Here is a 21,394-nt window from a genome sequence, read left to right on the forward strand (position 1 = left end):
ATCGTTATTGCCTATTAATAAAAGTGTTTGTATTGTATTTTAGTGAGTGACACCCTAGTGGGTGTCAAAAGGGGTAATCCTAAATTTCTCTGAAATTTCTTATTTGTGGAATGTTTTTTTACCATTTATTCTGCTTGACTAATTCTATTAATAAACAGCTGAAAATATATTCAGTAGCCTAGTGTTAAATTCTGTTCTGATACCAGATTGAATTGACGCAGCCCTAACACAATACAGTATGTCTGAAATTCTTGTTTAAATTATTCTGTTTGACATCCAAATTAAACGTGTTTTTAAGCTCTTAACTGAGATTCATGTTCACTGATTTAGTTTAGTTAGTTATTTACTCACTATTGCAAATCAGGTCACAGTATACAAGCTGTCATGTGATTTCAAGGAAACCCTGCAGTTACTGTTTTGAGGGAAATGTGACATCATACTAGCTATAGGTCTACTTTCAGTTTCGTTTTACTGGTTGACGTGATTTCAAGGAAATCATGCCTGAATATTTTCAATAAGTACCTATGGGACATCAGTTTGCCTGTGTCAAATTGCAAGGACGGCGAATGAACAACACTTCTTTAAGAGTGGGTGACATATCTTAAGTGAGTGATTATTTTGTTACTTTATAGTCAGAGATTGTTTGGAAATGTTCCCATAGTTGTGTGTATTTTTCTTAAGATCGTTACATTTACATCTGCCTGCTAGATGGATCTGAGAGTTTTTGTAAATGTTTATATTTGAGTTCCAAGGAATGTGACTCGTGTCAGTACTGTTTGTTCATCCCAGTTTAGATGACGAGATTATCTTAATTTAGAATATATTTTAGCTTATTCTGTGCACTGTTAGGTTCTTCATATTTTAGCAGAACGCAGGGTTTGACATTAGGATGGCAGAAAAGACAGACAATTCAGGGGTTCAATACATAGTAGCAAAGGTTAAAACCATGCAGTGCTGGTGTGTTTATTAATGTTCTGAAGGTTTAACATAAAGTAATAAAACTGCAACTAAAATACTTCCACTATGGGCACAGCTGCAAACTTCAAATCAAATTGTATTTGTCACATGCGCCGAATACATATGTTATAGCAATTTGGTGCCCGACGGCCAGGGTTGGGTAGGTTACTTTCTAATCCGTTACAGTTTCTAGTTACCTGAAATCAGTAACATCCCTTTTGGATTACCCAAACTCGGTAATCTGATTAGTTTGTTACTTTTAGATTACTTTCCCCTAAAGAGACAGAAGGTAAAACTGATCCATCAAATGCATTTGGTGCATCATCGTAGTGGTCTCTGACTTGTTGTCAGACTCACTCAGGTGGAACAAACTTAAACTTGCGCCTTTTTTCAATGCTGCGTTGAAAGTAATTCAGAAAACAGGTGTCAATGTATTTTTTTTTCGCAAACATCCTTACTGAATTTAAAAGTAATCTAAGAAGTAATCATCTAGTTTTTCAAAGTATCTGTAATCTGATTACAATATTTTAGTTGGTAAAGTAATTGATTAGGTAAAGTTCTTTTAACCAGTTAACGGTGGTGTTCCCCTGCTCAGATGTTACATGCATCAACCAATGGTTGTGTGCCAGCACTGCTGGCTGTGGCTTTGGCCTGGAACTGGGGCACTCCCCACCCACACCACTTGGGAGTGCAACAATATAATGCAATATCATTTCATGGGGTATTAAAAGACAAATGAATTACTGTATGCAGTATCTAATGTAGAAGAAACAGATCTTATCAAGATACAAAAAGTTTATGGCTGCAGCCAATTCGGCACCACTGAGGAGAAGCCTGTTGCAGGACTTAATAAGTTACATACGTTTGTGAGAGGGTTGAAATAATCCTGAAATCCTGCTGTAAATATTTGAATATCAAATATGTGCTTTGGTAACACAGGTTGGTCATTTTGTTCAGCACTGTTTAGCTGACAAAAAACTTATGTAATTGTATTCTGTCAACTATTCTGAATATCAGGATAGAGTCACAGAAAACATGACTGCATTGTCCCCATGTGGGAATTCAGTGGGCACGGGCTAGCCCACACCAAGCCCATACCAGCCCAACACTTATTAGAAACTTTCTCTAATTAAAAATATGTATGATAGAAACAACTCAGTTGTCTATCTGATACAATGTAACATATTTGCTAAATAGCTCATAAATTATCATAGATGATACTATTTATGCATTACTATGGCAGTACTTGATTAGACTTGTAGAAAATGTATTATAAATCAATAAATACCTATAGTTAATCATTCAAATTGATTAATTTGGCATAGGGTGGGCAATACACATAAGGCCAATTCCATGAGCTAATATTGGGGCCCAATAATGGCAGCCGATCTAAACGGTGGGCTTATTTCAGGTAAAGTGAGGGCTGACCTCACCAGATATGGGCTGCCCACACTGTGCCAATGCCTTGGGCCCAATGTGGAGCTGATAAGCAAAGTCGCATCGACCCCATGTGGGCAGCTCACCAGATATGGTGAGGTCAGCCCTCACTTTGCCTGAAATAAGCCCACCGTTTAGATTTTACCTGGGATTGGGCCCCATCGTGCCAATGTGGGCATGTTTGCTGGGGTGTTTATAAGCATACTTTTGCCTTGTCATGCTGAGAAGATAATGTTTCTTTGTTTTTCTCCAGTGGCTTGAACAATTTGCAGAGGAGAATGGAATCTGGACCCAGCATGGAGGGTGAGGAAGCCAAAGATGCAGGCAATATACCAGAAGTTTCTAACCCACTGTCAAAAGGAGAATTTGAGAGAGATAAACCGGTTTGCACTAAACACAGATCAGATGCTCAAGAAAATACAAGCAATAACACAGAAACACTTGATTCAGAAATGCAGCCTCATGTCCCTCAAAGTCGAGTGGAATCAGACAACAAAGATGGTGACCTGGAAGATCCAACTGACAGAAGCCTGGTGAGAATACCAACTTGTACCTACACCTCAATTCATCAAGATTCTCATGTAATGAAGAGTTTGAACATTGCATTTCAAACAAAGAACACAGAGGGGAGAATCAGTGAGGAATATTAACTGTAGCCCTGATTTGGTGTTTACTGTTCAAAGAATGTAGTCATAAAAAGGGTGTTGATACTCATAGTTTAGCCTACATGTTTTTTAACAGTCACTTCATAACTGCATACCTAGTTTACAGTTACTGACGAGAGAAAATACATTGCCAGATACATTTTTTCACCTCAGTAGGGAAAATATAAATACAGTTTGTAACTATATTAATCTATGAAAAGCAAAACACAATAGAACATCAGTTGCCGAGTACTGTATGTAGGCATTTCCATTAAAAAGACCCATGAGCACCAACATGTAAAGTTCATAGGATGTCAAATTGGGTTTCAAATGAAGCATGTATACATTCTTCAACCCTTTTCCATCCTAAAAATTGGGAATAAGCAAAGGCTTTGATTTCTGGTCAAACTGATGGAAAAGGTGTCTTAGAGAACATCTTCCAGAAAAACTCTTCAAAAGTATTAATAATACTGTACATCAAAACACAATATTGAAGTAAAATACCTTGCTAACATTAACACTCATATTTAGTTTGAGAAATGATTTCCCTCCTGTACGTTTAAGAAACAATGCCTTGTATTTCTGTTACCAAAAATCCACATACTGTATCTTTAAGATATTTTCTAATTTCTCTCCCTCATGAGGGAAGATAATAATAGTTCCCAGAAGTAACAAGTAAAGGTAGACCTACTGTAAGGGCTGTCTTCAGGAATGCACCAAAATGCAGCGGAGTTAGTATTCATCTTTCAATTTAATTAGAAAGAACACTATACAAAACAAAAACAAGGAAACTGACAGCCAATAGTCCTGTCAGGTGCAACCACACTAAACAAGAAACAATTACCCACAAACCCCAGTGACAAACAACTCCTACATATGTGACTCCCAATCAGGAACAACGATTCCCAGCTGTTCCTGATCAGGAGTCACAAGACACACACCAGACTGCCACGTCCTGACCCCCAAACTACTACACCAGCTCCATCTGCTGGTCAGGACGTGACACCTACCAATAATTTATAGTGTTTTTACTGATATAAGTTTATTTTCTGAATTTAGTGTTAAAAAACGAGTAACAGAATTACTGCAATTAAATTGGAATCATACTGCAATCATAGTAGTCACAAACCACAGTTGGGTCATCTGCTGCTGTCCTCCCTTCCACTGGCATACTGTTATGTTCAGCTCATTACTGTTTATTTTTCTCTTTCTGTTGTGTGGTAGTCAGAGCAAAACTGAAAACAGGCTGGACAGCCTCTCCCTCTCTGTTGATCTATTTTTCTCTTTCTTTTCTCTCTCTATCCAGTTAATGTCACAGTACAGTAGAACACAGTAGAGAACAATGCAGTACAGTAAAGAAAAGTACAGAACAGTACTGTGCAGTACAGAAACAGTAGAGTACAGTTTACGGGTAGTTTAGTTTATTAGGATCCCCATTAGCTACTGCACATGCAACAGCTACTCTTCCTGGGGTCCACATAAAATATGCAAATACATGACAAATGCAGATCAGTAATAGACAAGAACAACATAAGATATTACATTAAATTAAAATAAAATAAGAGTACGTATATATTGGAAAGACACGAAGAGACAAGACAGATCATATTTGCACACTATTCATATATACATATTAATATTCTTAAATACAGTACAGTTCAATTACACCTTTAGAAAGAGGAGAAGCGCTGTGATACAATATGTTTTGTTATCTGTTTTTTAAAGTTAAACTTGCTTTTGCCTGAGTAACCTCTGGTGGTAGAGCATTCCAAGATGACATGGCTCTATACATAACTGAGCAACGCATTAAATCTGTTTTTGGTTTGGGTACCATGAAGAAACCCATAGTGGCATGTCTGGTGGGGTATGTATGTATGTCTGTTTGAAGAGTTTGCAAATAGATTATACAAGTGGTTTAAGCATTTTCAATACACAAATGTTTCTTAAAAAGACTAGAAGATAAGGAGTCAATTTCTCCTCATGCCACAAACATGAAAGACTATCATGCATGTTGTTGATGTCATTGGCGGTCAGTGCCATTTAAGATGAGGGAGGACATTCAATGTAACAGCAATAGGTTTAGGCTACTACATGATACTCAAATTTTCTAGGGATTCACAATATATCCTTTGAACATATCATAATCGGCCGATATTAGCTAAAAATGCCAACATAGGTATCGGCCGATGTCAAGTTTAATGCCCGATGTACGAAACCGATGTCAAAGCTGACGTGTATACCTATATAATGAAGGTCCATGACATAATGACGCCACGTATAATGTTGCACTATACGTGCAACACAGAATTTCTAAACTAGCCCACAATCTCTGCTGTGTGGATGGAGCAGTCAACAAGTCAATTGAAAGAGTAAGAACATTTCAGCAAGACAATTCAAAGGAGAAACCCATCAAAGCCAAGATAATGGAATTCATTGCCCTTGACAATCAACCGTTCTCTGTCGTGGGTGATGTTGGCTTTCACCGACTGGTCGAGCACCAGTACACACTAACAAGTGTGCTATTTTTCAGATGTTGCCCTACCGGAGTCACACTGTAATAGCGTCACTGCTATTAGCTTCCCGACATACATTACTATGGAATGCCGTTTGGGTCTTTGCGTGTCAAAAAAGATACAGTAGCACTGTCAAAGCTGTACAAAAACGTCTACAAACAAGCGGCCACGAACGATATGTTTACAATACCGCGTTGGTAATAAAGCATAATTTGTTCGACCACAACTTCTGGGATAGCTAGCTTTAGCTTGGTTCCTAGCTAGCACCGTAACAACTAGCCTGAAAACTGCAGTCATTTTCATTACTCTTAGCAATGATTTAGGAATCCTTGTGAGTAAGTATTAACTAGGTTGCCACTTGTTGTTCGCCTATTGAAATTGAACTTCAGTTCATGAAAATAAATAGCTAGCCAGCTACTTAACCCTGTTGCCCAAAGCTAACGTTATAAGCAGCCAGCTAGCTTCATCTGGCTAGTGAGGCTCGACCTGACCTGGTTATGTGTTGTGAAGCTAGCCACAATAAGGATTAGGCACAATAGTGGAATTTGCGGTTTGCCTTAAAAAAAAGTGTCATTGACAGTGATGCAAATGAATACAAATAGTAGAATTATGCCATACTTTTACTTTTAAGTCCACTATTGTGGCTAATCCTTATTGTGGCTAGCTTCACATAGATGGGTCCAACCACCATTAATCAAATAAGAACTGTCTTATAAATTAGGGTTATTTTAGATGATGACACCTAGCTATATAGTTAGCTAGCTAACTATAGCTACTGAAACAGATTATGTTGTGTTATTTGACACGTCAAATAGTGTTATTTGACGTGTATCTTTTTTGACACGCAAAGAAATCCTGATTGAGAATGAAATGACTGAACATCAAATGAACAACAAAATCGCACAGCAAGTAAGTGAAAGAAATAGGTTTTGATTATGTTTTACTGGTAATGGGGACATATGTACAGTGAGGGAAAAAAGTATTTTGCTGATTTTGCACGTTTGCCCACTGACAAAGAAATGATCAGTCTATAATTTTAATGGTAGGTTTATTTGAACAGTGAGAGACAGAATAACAACAACAAAAAATAACGGAAAATCACATGTCAAAAATTTTAGAAATTGATTTGCATTTTAATGAGGGAAATAAGTATTTGACCCCTCTGCAAAACATGTCTTAGTACTTGGTGACAAAACCCTTGTTGGCAATCACAGAGGTCAGACGTTTCTTGTAGTTGGTCACCAGGTTTGCACACATCTCAGGAGGGATTTTGTCCCACTCCTCTTTGCAGATCTTCTCCAAGTCATTAAGGTTTCGAGGCTGACGTTTGGCAACTCTAACCTTCAGCTCCCTCCACAGATTTTCTATGGGATTATGGTCTGGAGACTGGCTAGGCCACTCCAGGACCTTAATGTGCTTCTTCTTGAGCCACTCCTTTGTTGCCTTGGCCGTGTGTTTTGGGTCATTGTCATGCTGGAATATCCATCCACGACCCATTTTCAATGCCCTGGCTGAGGGAAGGAGGTTCTCACCCAAGATTTGACGGTAAATGGCCCCGTCCATCGTCCCTTTGATGCGGTGAAGTTGTCCTGTGCCCTTAGCAGAAAAAAACCCCCAAAGCATAATGTTTCCACCTCCATGTTTGACGGTGGGGATGGTGTTCTTGGGGTCATAGGCAGCATTCCTCCTCCTCCAAATACGGTGAGTTGAGTTGATGCCAAAGAGCTCCATTTTGGTCTCATCTGACCACAACACTTTCACCCAGTTGTCCTCTGAATCATTCAGATGTTCATGGGCAAACTTCAGACGGGCATGTATATGTGCTTTTTTGAACAGGGGGACCTTGCGGGCGCTGCAGGATTTCAGTCCTTCACGGCGTAGTGTGTTACCAATTGTTTTCTTGGTGACTATGGTCCCAGCTGCCTTGAGATCATTGACAAGATCCTCCCGTGTAGTTCTGGGCTGATTCCTCTCCGTTCTCATGATCATTGCAACTCCACGAGGTGAGATCTTGCATGGAGCCCCAGGCCGAGGGAGATTGACAGTTCTTTTGTGTTTCTTAACTGTTGTCACCTTCTCACCAAACTGCTTGGCGATGATCTTGTAGCCCATTCCAGCCTTGTGTAGGTCTACAATCTTGTCCCTGACATCCTTGGAGAGCTCTTTGGTCTTGGCCATGGTGGAGAGTTTGGAATCTGATTGATTGCTTCTGTGGACAGGTGTCTTTTATACAGGTAACAAGCTGAGATTAGGAGCACTCCCTTTAAGAGTGTGCTCCTAATCTCAGCTCATTACCTGTATAAAAGACACCTGGGAGCCAGAAATCTTTCTGATTGAGAGGGGGTCAAATACTTATTTCCCTTATTAAAATGGAAATCAATTTATAACATTTTTGACATGCGTTTTTCTGGATATTTTTGTTGTTATTCTGTCTCTCACTGTTCAAATAAACCTACCATTAAAATGATAGACTGATCATTTCTTTGTCAGTGGGCAAATGTACAAAACCAGCAGGGGATCAAATACTTTTTTCCCTCACTGTAAATGCCAACAAAATACCTTTTTGGTCAGTGTGGTGTTTGTGTGTGTGTGTGTGTGTGTGTGTGTAACCTTTATTTATCTAGGCAAGTCAGTTAAGAACAAATTCTTATTTACAATGACGGCCCAGACGACGCTGGGCCAATAGTGCGCTGCCCTATGGGACTCGCAATCACGGCCAGATGTGATACAGCCTATATTCGAACCAGGGACTGTAGTGTCGCCTCTTTTTTAAATGTATTTTTTATTAAACCAGGTAGGCTAGTTGAGAACAAGTTCTCAATTACAACTGCGACCTGGCCAAAATAAAGCAAAGCAGTGCGAAACAAACAACAACACAGAGTTACACATGGAATAAATAAACATACAGTCAATAATTCAATAGAAAAAGTCTATAAAGTAGGATTAGGGAGGTAAGGCAATAAATAGGCCATAGAGGCGAATAATTACAATATAGCAATTAAACATTGGAGAGATAGATGTGCAGAAGATGAGTGTGCAAGTAGATATAGTGGGGTGCAAAGGAGCAAAATAAATAAAATAATTAACAGTATGGGGATGAGGTAGTTGGTTGGGCTATTTACAGATGAGCTATATACAGGTGCAGTGATCTGTGAGCTGCTCTGACAGCTGGTGCTTAAAGCTAGTGAGGGAGATATGAGTCTCCAGGTTCAGGGATTTTTGCAGTTCGTTCCAGTCATTGGCAGCAGACAACTGGAAGGAAAGGCGGCCGAAGGAGGAATTGGCTTTGGGGGTGACCAGTGAAATATACCTGCTGGAGCGCATGCTACGGGTAGGTGTTGCTATGCTGACCAGTGAGCTGAGATAAGGCGGGGCTTTACATAGCAAAGACTTATAGATGACCTGGAGCCAGTGGGTTTGGCGACGAATATGAAGCGAGGGCCAGCCAACAAGAGCATACAGGTTGCAGTGGTAGGTAGTATATGGGGCTTTGGTGACAAAACAGATGGCACTGTGATAGACTGCATCCAATTTGCTGAGTAGAGTGTTGGAGGCTATATTGTAAATTACATCGCCGAAGTCAAGAATCGTAGGATAGTCAGTTTTACGAGGGTATGTTTGGCAGCATGAGTGAAGGATGCTTTGTTGCGAAATAGGAAGCCGATTCTAGATTTAATTTTGTATTGGAGATGCTTAATGTGAGTCTGGAAGGAGAGTTTACAGTCTAACCAGACACCTATGTATTTGTAGTTGTCCACATATCCTAAGTCAGAACCGTCCAGAGTAGTGATGCTGGACGGGCGGGCAGGTGTGGGCAGTGATGGGTTGAAGAGCATGCATTTAGTTTGACTTGCATTTAAGAGCAGTTGGAGGCCACGGAAGGAGAGTTGTATGGCATTGAAGTTCGTCTGGAGGTTAGTTAACACAGTGTCCAAAGAAGGTTATGATATCATTTAGGACCTTGAGCGTGGCTGAGGTGCACCCACGACCAGCTCGGAAACTCGATTGCATAGTTTGTTAACTTGGCTTTCGAAGACCTTAGAAAGGCAGGGTAGGATAGATATAGGTCTGTAGCAGTTTGGGTCTAGAGTGTCTCCCCCTTTGAAGAGGGGGATGACCGCGGCAGCTTTCCAATCTTTTGGGATCTCAGACGATACGAAAGAGAGGTTGAACAGGCTAGTAATTTTTTGCAGCTCTTTCAGAACATCAGCTATCTTGATTTGGGTGAAGGAGAAATGGGGGAGGCTTGGGCAAGTTGCTGTGGGGGGTGCATGGCTGTTGACTGGGGTAGGTGCTAGCCAGGTGGAAAAATGCTTATTGAAATTCTCAATTATCGCGGATTTATTGGTGGTGACAGTGTTTCCTAGTGTCAGTGCAGTGGGCAGCTGGTAGGAGGTGCTCTTATTCTCCATGTACTTTACAGAACTTTTGGAGTTTGGGCTACAGGTAGCCTTTGCTTTCCTAACTGCCTGTGTATATTGGTTCTTAACTTCTCTGAAAAGTTGCATAACGCTGGAGCTATTCGATGCTAATGCAGTACGCCACAGGATATTTTTGTGCTGGTCAAGGGCAGTCAGGTCTGGAGTGAACCATGGGCTATATCTGTTCCTGGTTCTACATTTTTTGAATGGGGCATGCTTATTTAAGATGGTGAGGAAAGCACTTTTAAAGAATAAACAGGCATCCTCTACTGACGGAATGAGGTCAATATCCTTCCAGGATACCCGGGCCAGGTCGATTAGAAAGGCCTGCTTGCTGAAGTGTTTTAGGGAGCGTTTGACAGTGATGAGGGGTGGTCGTTTGACCGCAGACCCATTACGAACTCAGGCAATGAGGCAGTGATCGCTGAGATCCTGGTTGAAGACAGCAGAGGTGTATTTGGAGGGCAGGTTGGTTAGGATGATATCTATGAGGGTGCCTGTGTTTACGGATTTGGGGTTGTACCTGGTAGGTTCATTGATAATTTGTGTGAGATTGAGGGCATCAAGCTTAGATTGTAGGATGGCCGGGGTGTTAAGCATGTCCTAGTTTAGGTCACCTAACAGCACGAGCTCTGAAGATAGATGGGGGGCAATCAATTCACATATGGTGTCCAGGGCACAGCTGGGGGCAGAAGGTGGTCTATAGCAAGCGGCAACGGTGAGAGACTTGTTTCTGGAAAGGTGGATTTTTAAAAGTAGAAGCTCAAATTGTTTGGGCACAGACCTGGATAGTAAGACAGAACTCTGCAGGCTCTCTCTGCAGTAGATTGCAACTCCGCAGTTCTATCTTGTCGGAAAATGTTATAGCTAGGGATGGACATTTCAGGGTTTTTGGTGGTCTTCCTAAACCAGGATTTCGACACGATTAGGACATTCGGGTTTGCAGAGTGTGCTAAGGCAGTGAATAAACCAAAATTAGGGAGTAGGCTTCTAATGTTAACATGCATGAAACCAAGGCTTTTGCGGTTACAGAAGTCAACAAATGAGAGCGCCTGGGGAATGGGAGTGGAGCTAGGCACTGCAGGGCCTGGATTAACCTCTACATCACCAGAGGAACAGAGGAGGAGTAGGATAAGGGTACGGGTAAAGGCTATAAGAACTGGTTGTCTGGTACGTTCGGAACAGAGAGTAAAAGGAGCAGGTTTCTGGGCACTGTAGAATAGAGGCATAATGTACAGACAAAGGTATGGTAGGATGTGAATACAGTGGAGGTAAACCTATGCATCGAGTGACGATGAGAGATATTGTCTCTAGAAATATCATTTAAACCACGTGAGGTGACCGCATGTGTGGGAGGTGGAACTAAAGGGTTAACTAAGGCGTATTGAGCAGGGCTAGAGGCTCTACAGTGAAATAAGGCAATAATTACTAACTAAAACAGCAATGAACAAGGCATATTGACATATGGGAGAGGCATGCGTAGCCGAGTGATCATAGGGGTCCAGTGAGTGGTTCGGCAGGCTGGAGACACGACGATTCAGGCAGCTAGCGGGCCGGGACTAGTAAGCTAGCAGAAGGGCCTTAGAGGGATGTCGTGACGGAAGAAGTCTGTTGTAGCCCCCTCGTGCTGTTACATCGTCAGACCAGTCGTCATGGATCAGCAGGGCTCCGTGTGGTAAAAGGGGGCCAGGCCAATTGGCAAAATATGTATAGTGGCCAAAGAATTTGTCCGATGGGCCTCTTAAGCTAACAGTCCGATATGCTCTAGACAGCTAGCGGGCCGCGGCTAGCAGGTTAGCAGATGGGCATTCAGGGGATGTGGCGATGGAGGAGCCAGTTGAAAAAAACCCTCGGGCGAATTACGTTGGTAGTCCAGCCGTGATGGGTCGGCGGGGGTCCAGGCCAATTGGCAAAATAGGTATTGTAGCCCAAGGAGTGGCTGATGGACCTCTTCGGCTAGCCGGGAGATGGGCCTAGCAAGGCTAGCTCCAGGCTAATTGGTTCTTGCATCGGGACAGAGGCGTTAGCCAAGAGTTGCCACTCGGATAGCAGCTAGCTAGCTGCGATGATCCAGGTTTAAAGGTTCGGAGCTTGCGGTTGGAATCCGGAGATATGGAGAAAAATATGTCTGAGTTTGAGTCGCACTATGCAGACTGGCGAGAGTTGTCCGGGCTAAAGGTAGCTGATGACCGCTAGCAGTTGCTAGCTGACTACTAGCTAGTAGCTAGTTAGCTGGCTAGCTGCTGTTGGGGTTCCGGCTCAAAAGAAAAGAAAATAGCAGATCCAAACCACATTGGGTGAGGCGGATTGCAGGAGAGTATGTTGAAGTTGAGGTTAAGAAAAATATTTAAAAAATATATGCGAAGAAAAAAGATATAAAAAGACATATACATGGGACACGACAGGATGAGGACAAAAGACGTCTGACTGCTACACCATCTTGCACTGAGATGCAGTGCCTTACACCGCTGTGTCCATGTGTGTGTGTTAACTATTTAACTGTACTAGAACTCTTTTACAGGCCGCTTAAATGTTTAATATCGGTTATCGGTATCGGTATTGTTTTTTTTGGCAAGGAAAATATTGGATATCGGTATCGGCCAAAAATGTCATATCATGCATTATACATTTTTTCCCTATACCCATTATGATGTTGCTACAACCTAGCATATGAATGAAGTTTACAACGTAGGTGCACACAGGTCAAGAGACAAATTTGACACATGGACAGTGACATTCAATACCGCCTTGCAAACTCTTTCCTGCACCTTGCTGATATAGGATGTAATCGAGAGTTTCTATTGGACAAATTCATGTTTTTCCCCGTTTTTTTCTGTTTACGAAGTTTTTCAACAGAATAGGCGGAATAAATATACCCCTGATCATGCGTAATCACACAGCCCCGATGGATTCATTCTCGCATCTATGCGCTCTCCTCTCTCCTTTTCCCTTCACTTGTGGACTTCAATGCACAACACATCAGCTGTATGTGACCAGGCAAAAACCTTTCCAAGCCAAACCACTACACACAGCCTACATCATTGTCACCATAATAGCTAAAGTAACGTCAGAGTGAGCATAGCTAATAGAACTAACGCGTTACTAAATCCGCTACAATCATGCAGTAATGTTACAGTGTACAGTCAGTAAGAAGTTACATCGGCCGGGCCACGATGGCAATACATTTGTAAAATCAAAAGCTTACCTTGACTTGGAGGAAATACAGTGTTGTGTTGGATAGTCATCGTCAGCTAACATAGCATCCCGTAGTTAGAGCAGGGTGTTTCAAAAGGATAAACTAGCTAGCTGCATTTGCTAGGTAAGTAAAAAAAAAAAGGCAATCTCTCTATATATATATATTTCTCTCTTGCTTCTTCTTCATTGTGGAAAAAATTATTTGTTCAAAACTGTTAAACTTTTGTCTTTCTCTCTCTTTGAGTCAAGTAATCACCACATTTTATGCACTGCAGTGCTAGATAGCTGTAGCTTATGCTTTCAGTCCTAGATAAATTCTCTGATCCTTTGATTGGGTGGACAACATGTCTGCAAGAGCTCAGATAGGATGGAGGACGTCCTCCGGAAGTTGTCATAATTATTGTATAAGTCTATGGAAAGGGGTGAGAACCATGAGCCTCCTAGGTTTTGTATTGAAGTCAATGTACCCAGAGGAGGACGGAAACTAGCTGTCCTCCAGCTGCTACACGATGGTGCTACCCTACAGAGTGCTGTTGAGGCTACTACCCAGCTAGCATTGAGGAATCGGCCAAGAAGCGTCCCTCTTCCAAGAACCAGAACTGATTGAATCGGCCCGGAATCGGGTGTCGGACTCGGCCCGGAATTAAAATGAATAACTGTCCAGAATCGGCCCAAGTACATCAGGCCGTTTCAGTCTACCGGAATTCAGCCGACTTTGCCGGCATCTTACCAGAATCCCCCCAGAAGTAGCCCAATGCAAATGAAAATAAATGTATACAAAATTACCCAATGTAGTAATTTTTAATATTACTATTATAAATTTCATGCATACAAATTATACCCATCCACCGCAAAAAATGTAATGTTGGAGGAAACACCGTACACCTGGTGACCGTATTAGCGCGCATGCGCCTGGCCCGCCACAGGAGTCGCTACCTTAATTTTGAGCAGATATTTTGTTTTTGGAAAACGTGGTCACAAACTGATGGAGATTTTACTGTAATGCTGTTACCAAATTTTGCATCTGCACAGCTCTTCCAGTAAAGGTGTTTTTGTGAAATTTTCCGTGTAAATTGTTCAACGTAGTCCTTGTGCATATAGTTGTATGGTTTGTTAAAGTTTGAAATCAATGGTTTTTGTTTGGCATACATTTTAAAGTAAAAAATCTGAGTCTAAGTGTAATTCCGTTATCGTGGAATTGCCCATGTACAAATGGTTATTATTTGATTATTTGATTGTTACATAATATCTAATATGATAAAATGTCATACTTAATTTTGAAACATAGTAATACATCTAGATAATTCCACAGAATGAACCTGAAGTCTTTGAAATCAAAGGAAATGACAGCAAACAAAGCGACAAAAAAGAGAATACATCATCTAAAACGGACAGGGGTTTCCCACTGTGTAAAAAAGGTGAGAGAACTTCTGCAATCATCAACTTATCTATAAATGCTGTGAAAATGGAGTGTTGTTAACTTACAGTACATTAATTAATTCTATGTTCTTTACATTACTTTATTATGTTTCAGTTACAGCTGATCTGGCTATACATGTAGCATTGATTGGTGACCCCAATGCTGTGACGATTGAACCTGGAAATCTCCTTCTTGACAAGGACCTCTACTCAGAAGCAGATGAAGCCTCTCACATTGCACCAAGAATTTATGATTTATGTGGACGTTCCGTCTCTGTCACCAACATGCTGGGCTTGCAGAGTGCTGAGCCTACACAGATATCATTGGAAAATCACATAAGTCAGCTAGTGTGTAAAACAGGAATACATGCGTTCCTCTTAATTTCAGCATTAGGTAATGTTTATGAGCACAACATGGTTGAGGATTGGCTCCAAACAATGCTTGGGGAAAGATCCCTTGCCTTTGCAATGACCGTCTTTACCCATGAGAATGAGCCAGACACTGCGTTGGGTGATCTGAACGACAACAGTGATCTGAAGCATGTCACTGAAAAGTGTGGAGATAGGTATCACACCTGCAAAAAGAGTATGGATGATCCAGAAGAGATTATAACATTACTTGAAAAGATAGATCTTATGGTCTCTGAAAACCAGCCATGTTGTTACACTGGAGAAATGTATGGTGAAGAGATGAGGCAGAAACAGCAACTGAAAGATTTGGGCGACAGATCACAAAGGAAGAAGACAACTACTGTACCAGGTATGTTCCCTATGCGTGATGCAGCAGCAGCCTCAAGTACTGTACAGTTATTTTCATTCCCTGTAAAAGGTTATTAATTCCACCGAAATTTAGACTATAGGAGAATACTCTGATCATTCTCATATTAACTTTTTTTATTCTCTCCCTCTTACCTACAATGCCATCTATCTGGAAACACAGGCAACAATGCTGTTGGAAACAAGGATGAGGTAAATAACTGAAGTAAAGTCACAATTGCTTTAGTAGCCCACTCATATTACTTATACACTCCCCTCCATATTTATTTGGAAAGTGAAGCTACAACTTTTAATTGAATATTTTAGCTTCACTGTCCAAAGAAATACAGAGGGAAGTGTATGTGTAAAAAGTGATGCACAGTTTATTATGTACATAGTGTTTGGGGAATGTTAAGCAAATAAAATGTGTTTGGTTGACTAAATAGGGAGAAGAAATTAAACTGGAGGGGAGTTTAAATGAAAAGATCATTGTGGAAAAACAACAATCAGAGGTAGAAGAGCTCATGTGCAGACTTCACCTTCAAGGCAAATATCAAAATAAGATGAAAACTGCAGACTTTCTGAACATTGGCTCTTCCGCTCAACATCAACACGGACCCCAAACAGAGAACAAACTGGCTCATACTTTCCTACAAAGGTTGTTGATGCTGGACTACAGAGCCAGGTACATTCCTGTAAGAGATGAGAATAGTGAGATGCATGACACAACTGACAACAGAAATGATAACGCAGAAACAGAAGAAAGTGCCTTTGATGCCCTTTTCAACAAGAACACAGTCTCTGGTGATATAAAGAAGAACACGCAAGTTCACCCAATGGATGTCCAAATGGCAGTGTTTCACTGTTCAGACAGTTTCCTTCAGCAGTTCATGGTCACAAAGCTGTCCATGTGTCAGTATGCCTTGCCTTTGCTTGTGCCAAACCTCTTCACCGAAGAGATTGAATTCCCTTTGTGGACATTTCGACAAATCAGAAAAACCTGGAAGTCCACTAATGGCTCTAATATAGTCACCAGCCAAAGTATGCCTATTTACAAGGCAGAAACACCAATGGTGTCATTCTTTAGGTTTGGTTCTGTGTCCTCATCAAAATCCCAGCTGATGAACAACTTGATCAACCAACGTCACAGCACATTCTTCCACAGACACTGTCCAGGAAGCAATAAAACCTGCCTCCTAATGGATGGGGTGGTAGAGATTGCATGGTATTGTCCTGCTGGGAAGCCCAATGATATTTTCACTGACTGTGTTGCATTCTGTAATCTCCATGGTGACGCCATAGAGAATGCAATTCAACGTGACATACTGATTGAAAAAGCCTCTGTCAATGTTGTCCTTTTACCAAGTCTTGGAAAAGGAGACAAAAGTATGGCAATCGTGCAGGAGCTGTTCAAGTCTTCTAAACCTCTGATATGTCTGCTCACTGAAGAGGATTCTGTTGCGACTGAAATTAGAAAGGGAAAGTACAAAATGGGTTTGAGAGACAGAAATCAGTCAGATGTTTCCGAGGAACTAAAAGGGATCATTAGAAATAATTTGTCAACACCATGTTGCTACTTCAAACTTGAGGACATGGCAAAGTACTCAGGGGTTAGAGTAGATGAGGATGATGAAGATTGCCAAGTAGGGAAGACTAATGCTCTGCAGATAACGCATCTGCTTAAGGAAATGGAACTGTCCAAGATCAAAGAAACATTTCTTCCATGTCAAGGAAGGCTGTGGCATGATTGGTGTCAAAGAAATAAAGACCTTTATCGTCTCCAAGGGAATCTAGAGATGGAAAGAAGTAAAATACAACATGAAATGATGCAAATTCGACACCATCAACATAAAGTTGCCTTTACTGAACTCATGCAGATGTTTATCACAAGTCTACGATCTCTGGGAGAAAAAGAAAAATCATATTTCCTCAAGTGGGTAGGGATACTACTGGATGACCTGTCCTCGGATGAGCTCTCAGACCTTCATCACAAGTATGATGAAAAGTGGTCCGAGGTCCTGGCTTTGAAAAAGAAGCATGATAAATCAGAGCAACTGAAAATGAGACAAACGGAGCTGGAAAAAATATCAGGAAAGCTGCAAGCAGCAACCTTTGGATTTGAGCACATTCTGAGGGAAATGGGACAGATCTATGAAGCCCATGCATCTGTGGCCAGGGAAAGGAAAGGAGAAAGTGAGGTGACCGTGTCTTACCTTCCAGAGCTCGCGGCAGAACTTATGATATCGGGACACCCAATAGAACTAATGGATGGTGACGCAGCTCATGTGCCACTGACGTGGATTCATGGGGTTTTAGATGAAGTTATCAAGAAACTAGGAGATCAGAGAGTCTTTGTTTTGTCCATTTTGGGAATCCAGAGCACTGGGAAATCTACAATGCTGAATGCAATGTTTGGACTGCAATTCGCAGTAAGTGCTGGAAGGTGTACCAGAGGTGCTTTCATGCAGCTGTTGAAAGTGACCGAGGAGATGAAAGATGACTTTAGGTTTGATTATGTTCTTGTTGTTGACACTGAGGGACTTCGAGCTTTAGAGTTGGCAGGAAAGGAAACAGTGCACCATGACAATGAACTTGCAACTTTTGTCATTGGTCTTGGAAACATGACCTTGATCAACATATTTGGAGAGAATCCTGCTGAGATGCAAGACATCATTCAGATAGCTGTTCAGGCCTTCATGAGAATGAAGAAAGTTAGTCTGTCTCCAAGTTGTGTGTTTGTGCACCAGAATGTTGGAGACATCATGGCTGGAGAGAAAAACATGGAGGGAAAGAGGCGCTTACAGGACAAACTAGACGAGATAACCCAGTTAGCTGCCAAAGAAGAGGACAGTAATGCAGAATGTTTCAGTGATGTTATTGCATTTGACATACAAAGAGATGTGAAATACTTTTCCCAGCTGTGGGAGGGCAGCCCACCCATGGCCCCACCAAACCCATGCTACAGTGAGGATGTCCAGGAGCTAAGGAAAACAATCCTCTCTAAAACATCAAAGTCTTTTGGCATGACATTATCACAGCTCAAAAGCAGGATCCAAGACCTTTGGAATGCACTGCTGAACGAAAAGTTTGTGTTCAGCTTCAAAAACACACTAGAAATTGCAGTTTACAGAAAACTTGAGATTCAGTATGGAAAATGGATCTGGGCTCTCAGGAGTGCCATGCTATGCATTGAAAATCAACTGCACAATCGAATCGAAAATGGAAAACTTCACAGGGTTGAGAGACATTACCTTGTTGAAGAAATGAGAAAGACTCGTGAAGAAGTGGACAAATCAATGGAAAAGTACTTTGATGAACACAGAGATAAAGAAATGTTGATTCAGTGGCGAGGGAGATTTCAAACGAAAATGTGTGAGCTTCATGATGAACTTGTGAAGGGAGCAAAAAGAAAGTTAGAGGAGGTTATTCATCAAAGGGATGCGCGCAAAAAGCTGGATGACAAGAAGACACAGTATGAAAACAAGCTCTTCCAAAAGAGCAAAGAACTTGCCTCAAAACTGAAGGACAAGGCAAAGGATGATAAACAACTTGAGAATGAATTCAATACTCTTTGGGGAGCATGGGTTACTGAGTTGACGGAAGATACACCTCCCATAAAGGACATAAACATATCAGATGATGTGACTTGTATCCTTAAAGAGAGCGGTAATGAATTGTCTCTTATACATGACCGGAAAAGTTGTGGAATGTACCCACAGATTTGTACCATGGGGAATTATTCTGACTATGTAATTCGATCCAAGCACCAAGATCAACAATCAAAAGCTGGTAAAAGGAAGCCAAGCAAAGTCCAATTGCAGAAAAATATTGTGAGTGGTGCTTTTAATAGATTTTTGGGGGCCATTGTTCCAAGCAACATTCTAACATACACAGATCAGGAATTGATAAGATCATTCATCAATGATGTTGTCGAACAAAGCCAGAAGATAATTGAGACAGAGCCCATAGAAAAGATGGGATACAGTGACAGTTACTTGCAAGAAATAGTAACGCATGTCAAAGAAAGCGTGAAGGAATTTGAATCGAAGAAAAGAAAATATGCATTTAAAAGGGAGTTTACGGTGGATCTTTCACTTCATGTGTGTGAGCTAGCAGGAAGTAAGTTTGCAGATTCCCATAGCAAATTCAGATGCAACAATGATGCCCACACTTACCTGGAGCAGAAGAGACCACAGTACAACAAGATTTTCAAGAGCTACTGCAAAGGATCCACATCTGCAGCTGTGCTTGGTGAGTTAATTTGCAACACACTGAAAGAATCAATTGTACAGGCGGTCTATGACCAGACGGCCATTGACTTGGCTGGAGAAATGCGATTAAGTCACCCACCATTCAGTGGAAACAGGTCTAACATGGAGATACACATCCTGACATCACTGGCAGAGGAGGAAAACTTTGACAAGTGCATGACCTACATTCACAACCCAAGGAAACACTTTGAGAGATTTATTAGAGAGAATGTAGAGAAATATATCCTCATAGAAAATAGGTCCAAAATCCTCACCATGATTGAAGGGAACATAAAAGGTAAAGAGCAGCGTGTGAGCCATGCAGTGCATACAGCAACAAATACAGTCAAAAACAAGAATGGAGACACCAACATGTGGCTTAGAGAGCTTTCCAGTGCTCTAAAAGATGAGCTTAAATTTGCTGAAAAGCATTTCAGTGATTTCTGTGACATAACCAACTTTGACTTCCTCGAAGAAGAGGTAAGGGAAGGTCTTGCCAACAGAATCATGGAGATCAACAGAAGCCTCAGCAACGTGTCACTCCTGGACATGAAGCAGTTCAGGGAGAGGCCAGATGAGATTCTGATCAAACATTTTTGTGATTGCTGCTGGGTACAGTGTCCCTTCTGTAAAGCCATCTGTACAAACTCCATGGAGGGGCACAAACCGAAGGATCACAATGTCCCTTTTCATCGCCCTAAAGGAATCAATGGATGCCACTTCAAAAACACAGTAGAATTTTGGATAGATTTTTGTACAACTTCAGTAGCAAGTAATGGCCAGTTTTACCCCTCCCATGAATCAGAGGATATATATCTTTTGAAAGAATACAGAAAAGCTGGCCCAAGATTTGCTGATTGGAGCATCACACCAGACCTCTCTGAACTTCCGTACTGGAAGTGGTTTGTTTGTCGATTTCAAGAAGATCTGGAAAGGTATTATGACAAAAAATTCCAGGGCAGAGGTGAAATTCCAATTGAATGGAGGAAGTTCACAAAACAGCAAGCTATTGAAAGCTTAAAGAAAATCTAAGGGGAGCTCAAATAGTAAAAACATACAGACATGATGGCACAAGCATGATATTGTAAACATGTTGACATTGTAAACATGAACATAGTCAGAACCTGAAAAACCTCTTGGCAATGTGCCCTTGAGCAATGTACAATAAATCACCGCTTTTATTATTCTAATCAGCTAGGCCTATTACACGTCTTATTTTGATTCAATCATTTAACTCAATCTGATAGACTAACAGGAAAAAGCCTAGTTTTTGGCCTCATTTTGGGATCAAAAATGTATATGCAGATGTTTTGAGTGTGAACAATTTATCACATTTCCTGTCAAGTGATAAATCCTTGTACTATTGTATTGTATTACCGTAAGCAAATACTCAATAAACGCTACGAAATTATGACATATTGTTTGCTCTTTCTCACCAATATAATTCAATATTGACTCCAACATTTCACCTGGCCAAGATGTGGGTGCGACACTTTTTGTAGTAGTAGTAGTAAAGGAATCAAAATGATTGACAAATAGTACCATAACCTCATCCTCATATTACCCTTGTGTTTAGTGTACGTGCGATTGTGAATATTATTGCAACAAATATACTGTACTATGGGGAATACTATACTGTTCGCTGCTCTGGCACCCCAATGGTGGAACAAGCTCCCTCACGACGCCAGGACAGCGGAGTCAATCACCACCTTCCGGAGACACCTGAAACACCACCTCTTTAAGGAATACCTAGGATAGGATAAAGTAATCCTTCTAACCCCCCACCCCCCTTAAAATATTTA

At 41.1% G+C, this 21,394-nt stretch overlaps 1 protein-coding gene across 2 annotated transcripts; it reads left to right on the plus strand.

The window, feature by feature from the left end:
- The first annotated feature begins 415 nt into the window (after positions 1–415).
- LOC106607153 (interferon-induced very large GTPase 1) lies at positions 416–21,006 on the plus strand. Of its 2 annotated transcripts, none has more exons than XM_014203788.3 (6): positions 416–605; positions 2,648–2,927; positions 14,480–14,585; positions 14,702–15,346; positions 15,527–15,555; positions 15,789–21,006. In XM_014203788.3, exons 2-6 carry the CDS (start codon positions 2,673–2,675, stop codon positions 20,622–20,624), a joined length of 5,871 nt encoding a protein of 1,956 aa, XP_014059263.3. In that variant the 5' UTR covers positions 416–605; positions 2,648–2,672; the 3' UTR covers positions 20,625–21,006. The 2 variants fall into 2 exon arrangements, with proteins under 2 accessions (XP_014059263.3, XP_014059265.3); XM_014203790.3 differs by having other exon boundaries at positions 465–587.
- Positions 21,007–21,394: the final 388 nt, after the last annotated feature.

Source organism: Salmo salar, chromosome 06 (assembly GCF_965601325.2).
Source record: "Salmo salar chromosome 06, fSalSal1, whole genome shotgun sequence".
NCBI classification, from domain to species: Eukaryota; Metazoa; Chordata; class Actinopteri; order Salmoniformes; family Salmonidae; genus Salmo; species Salmo salar.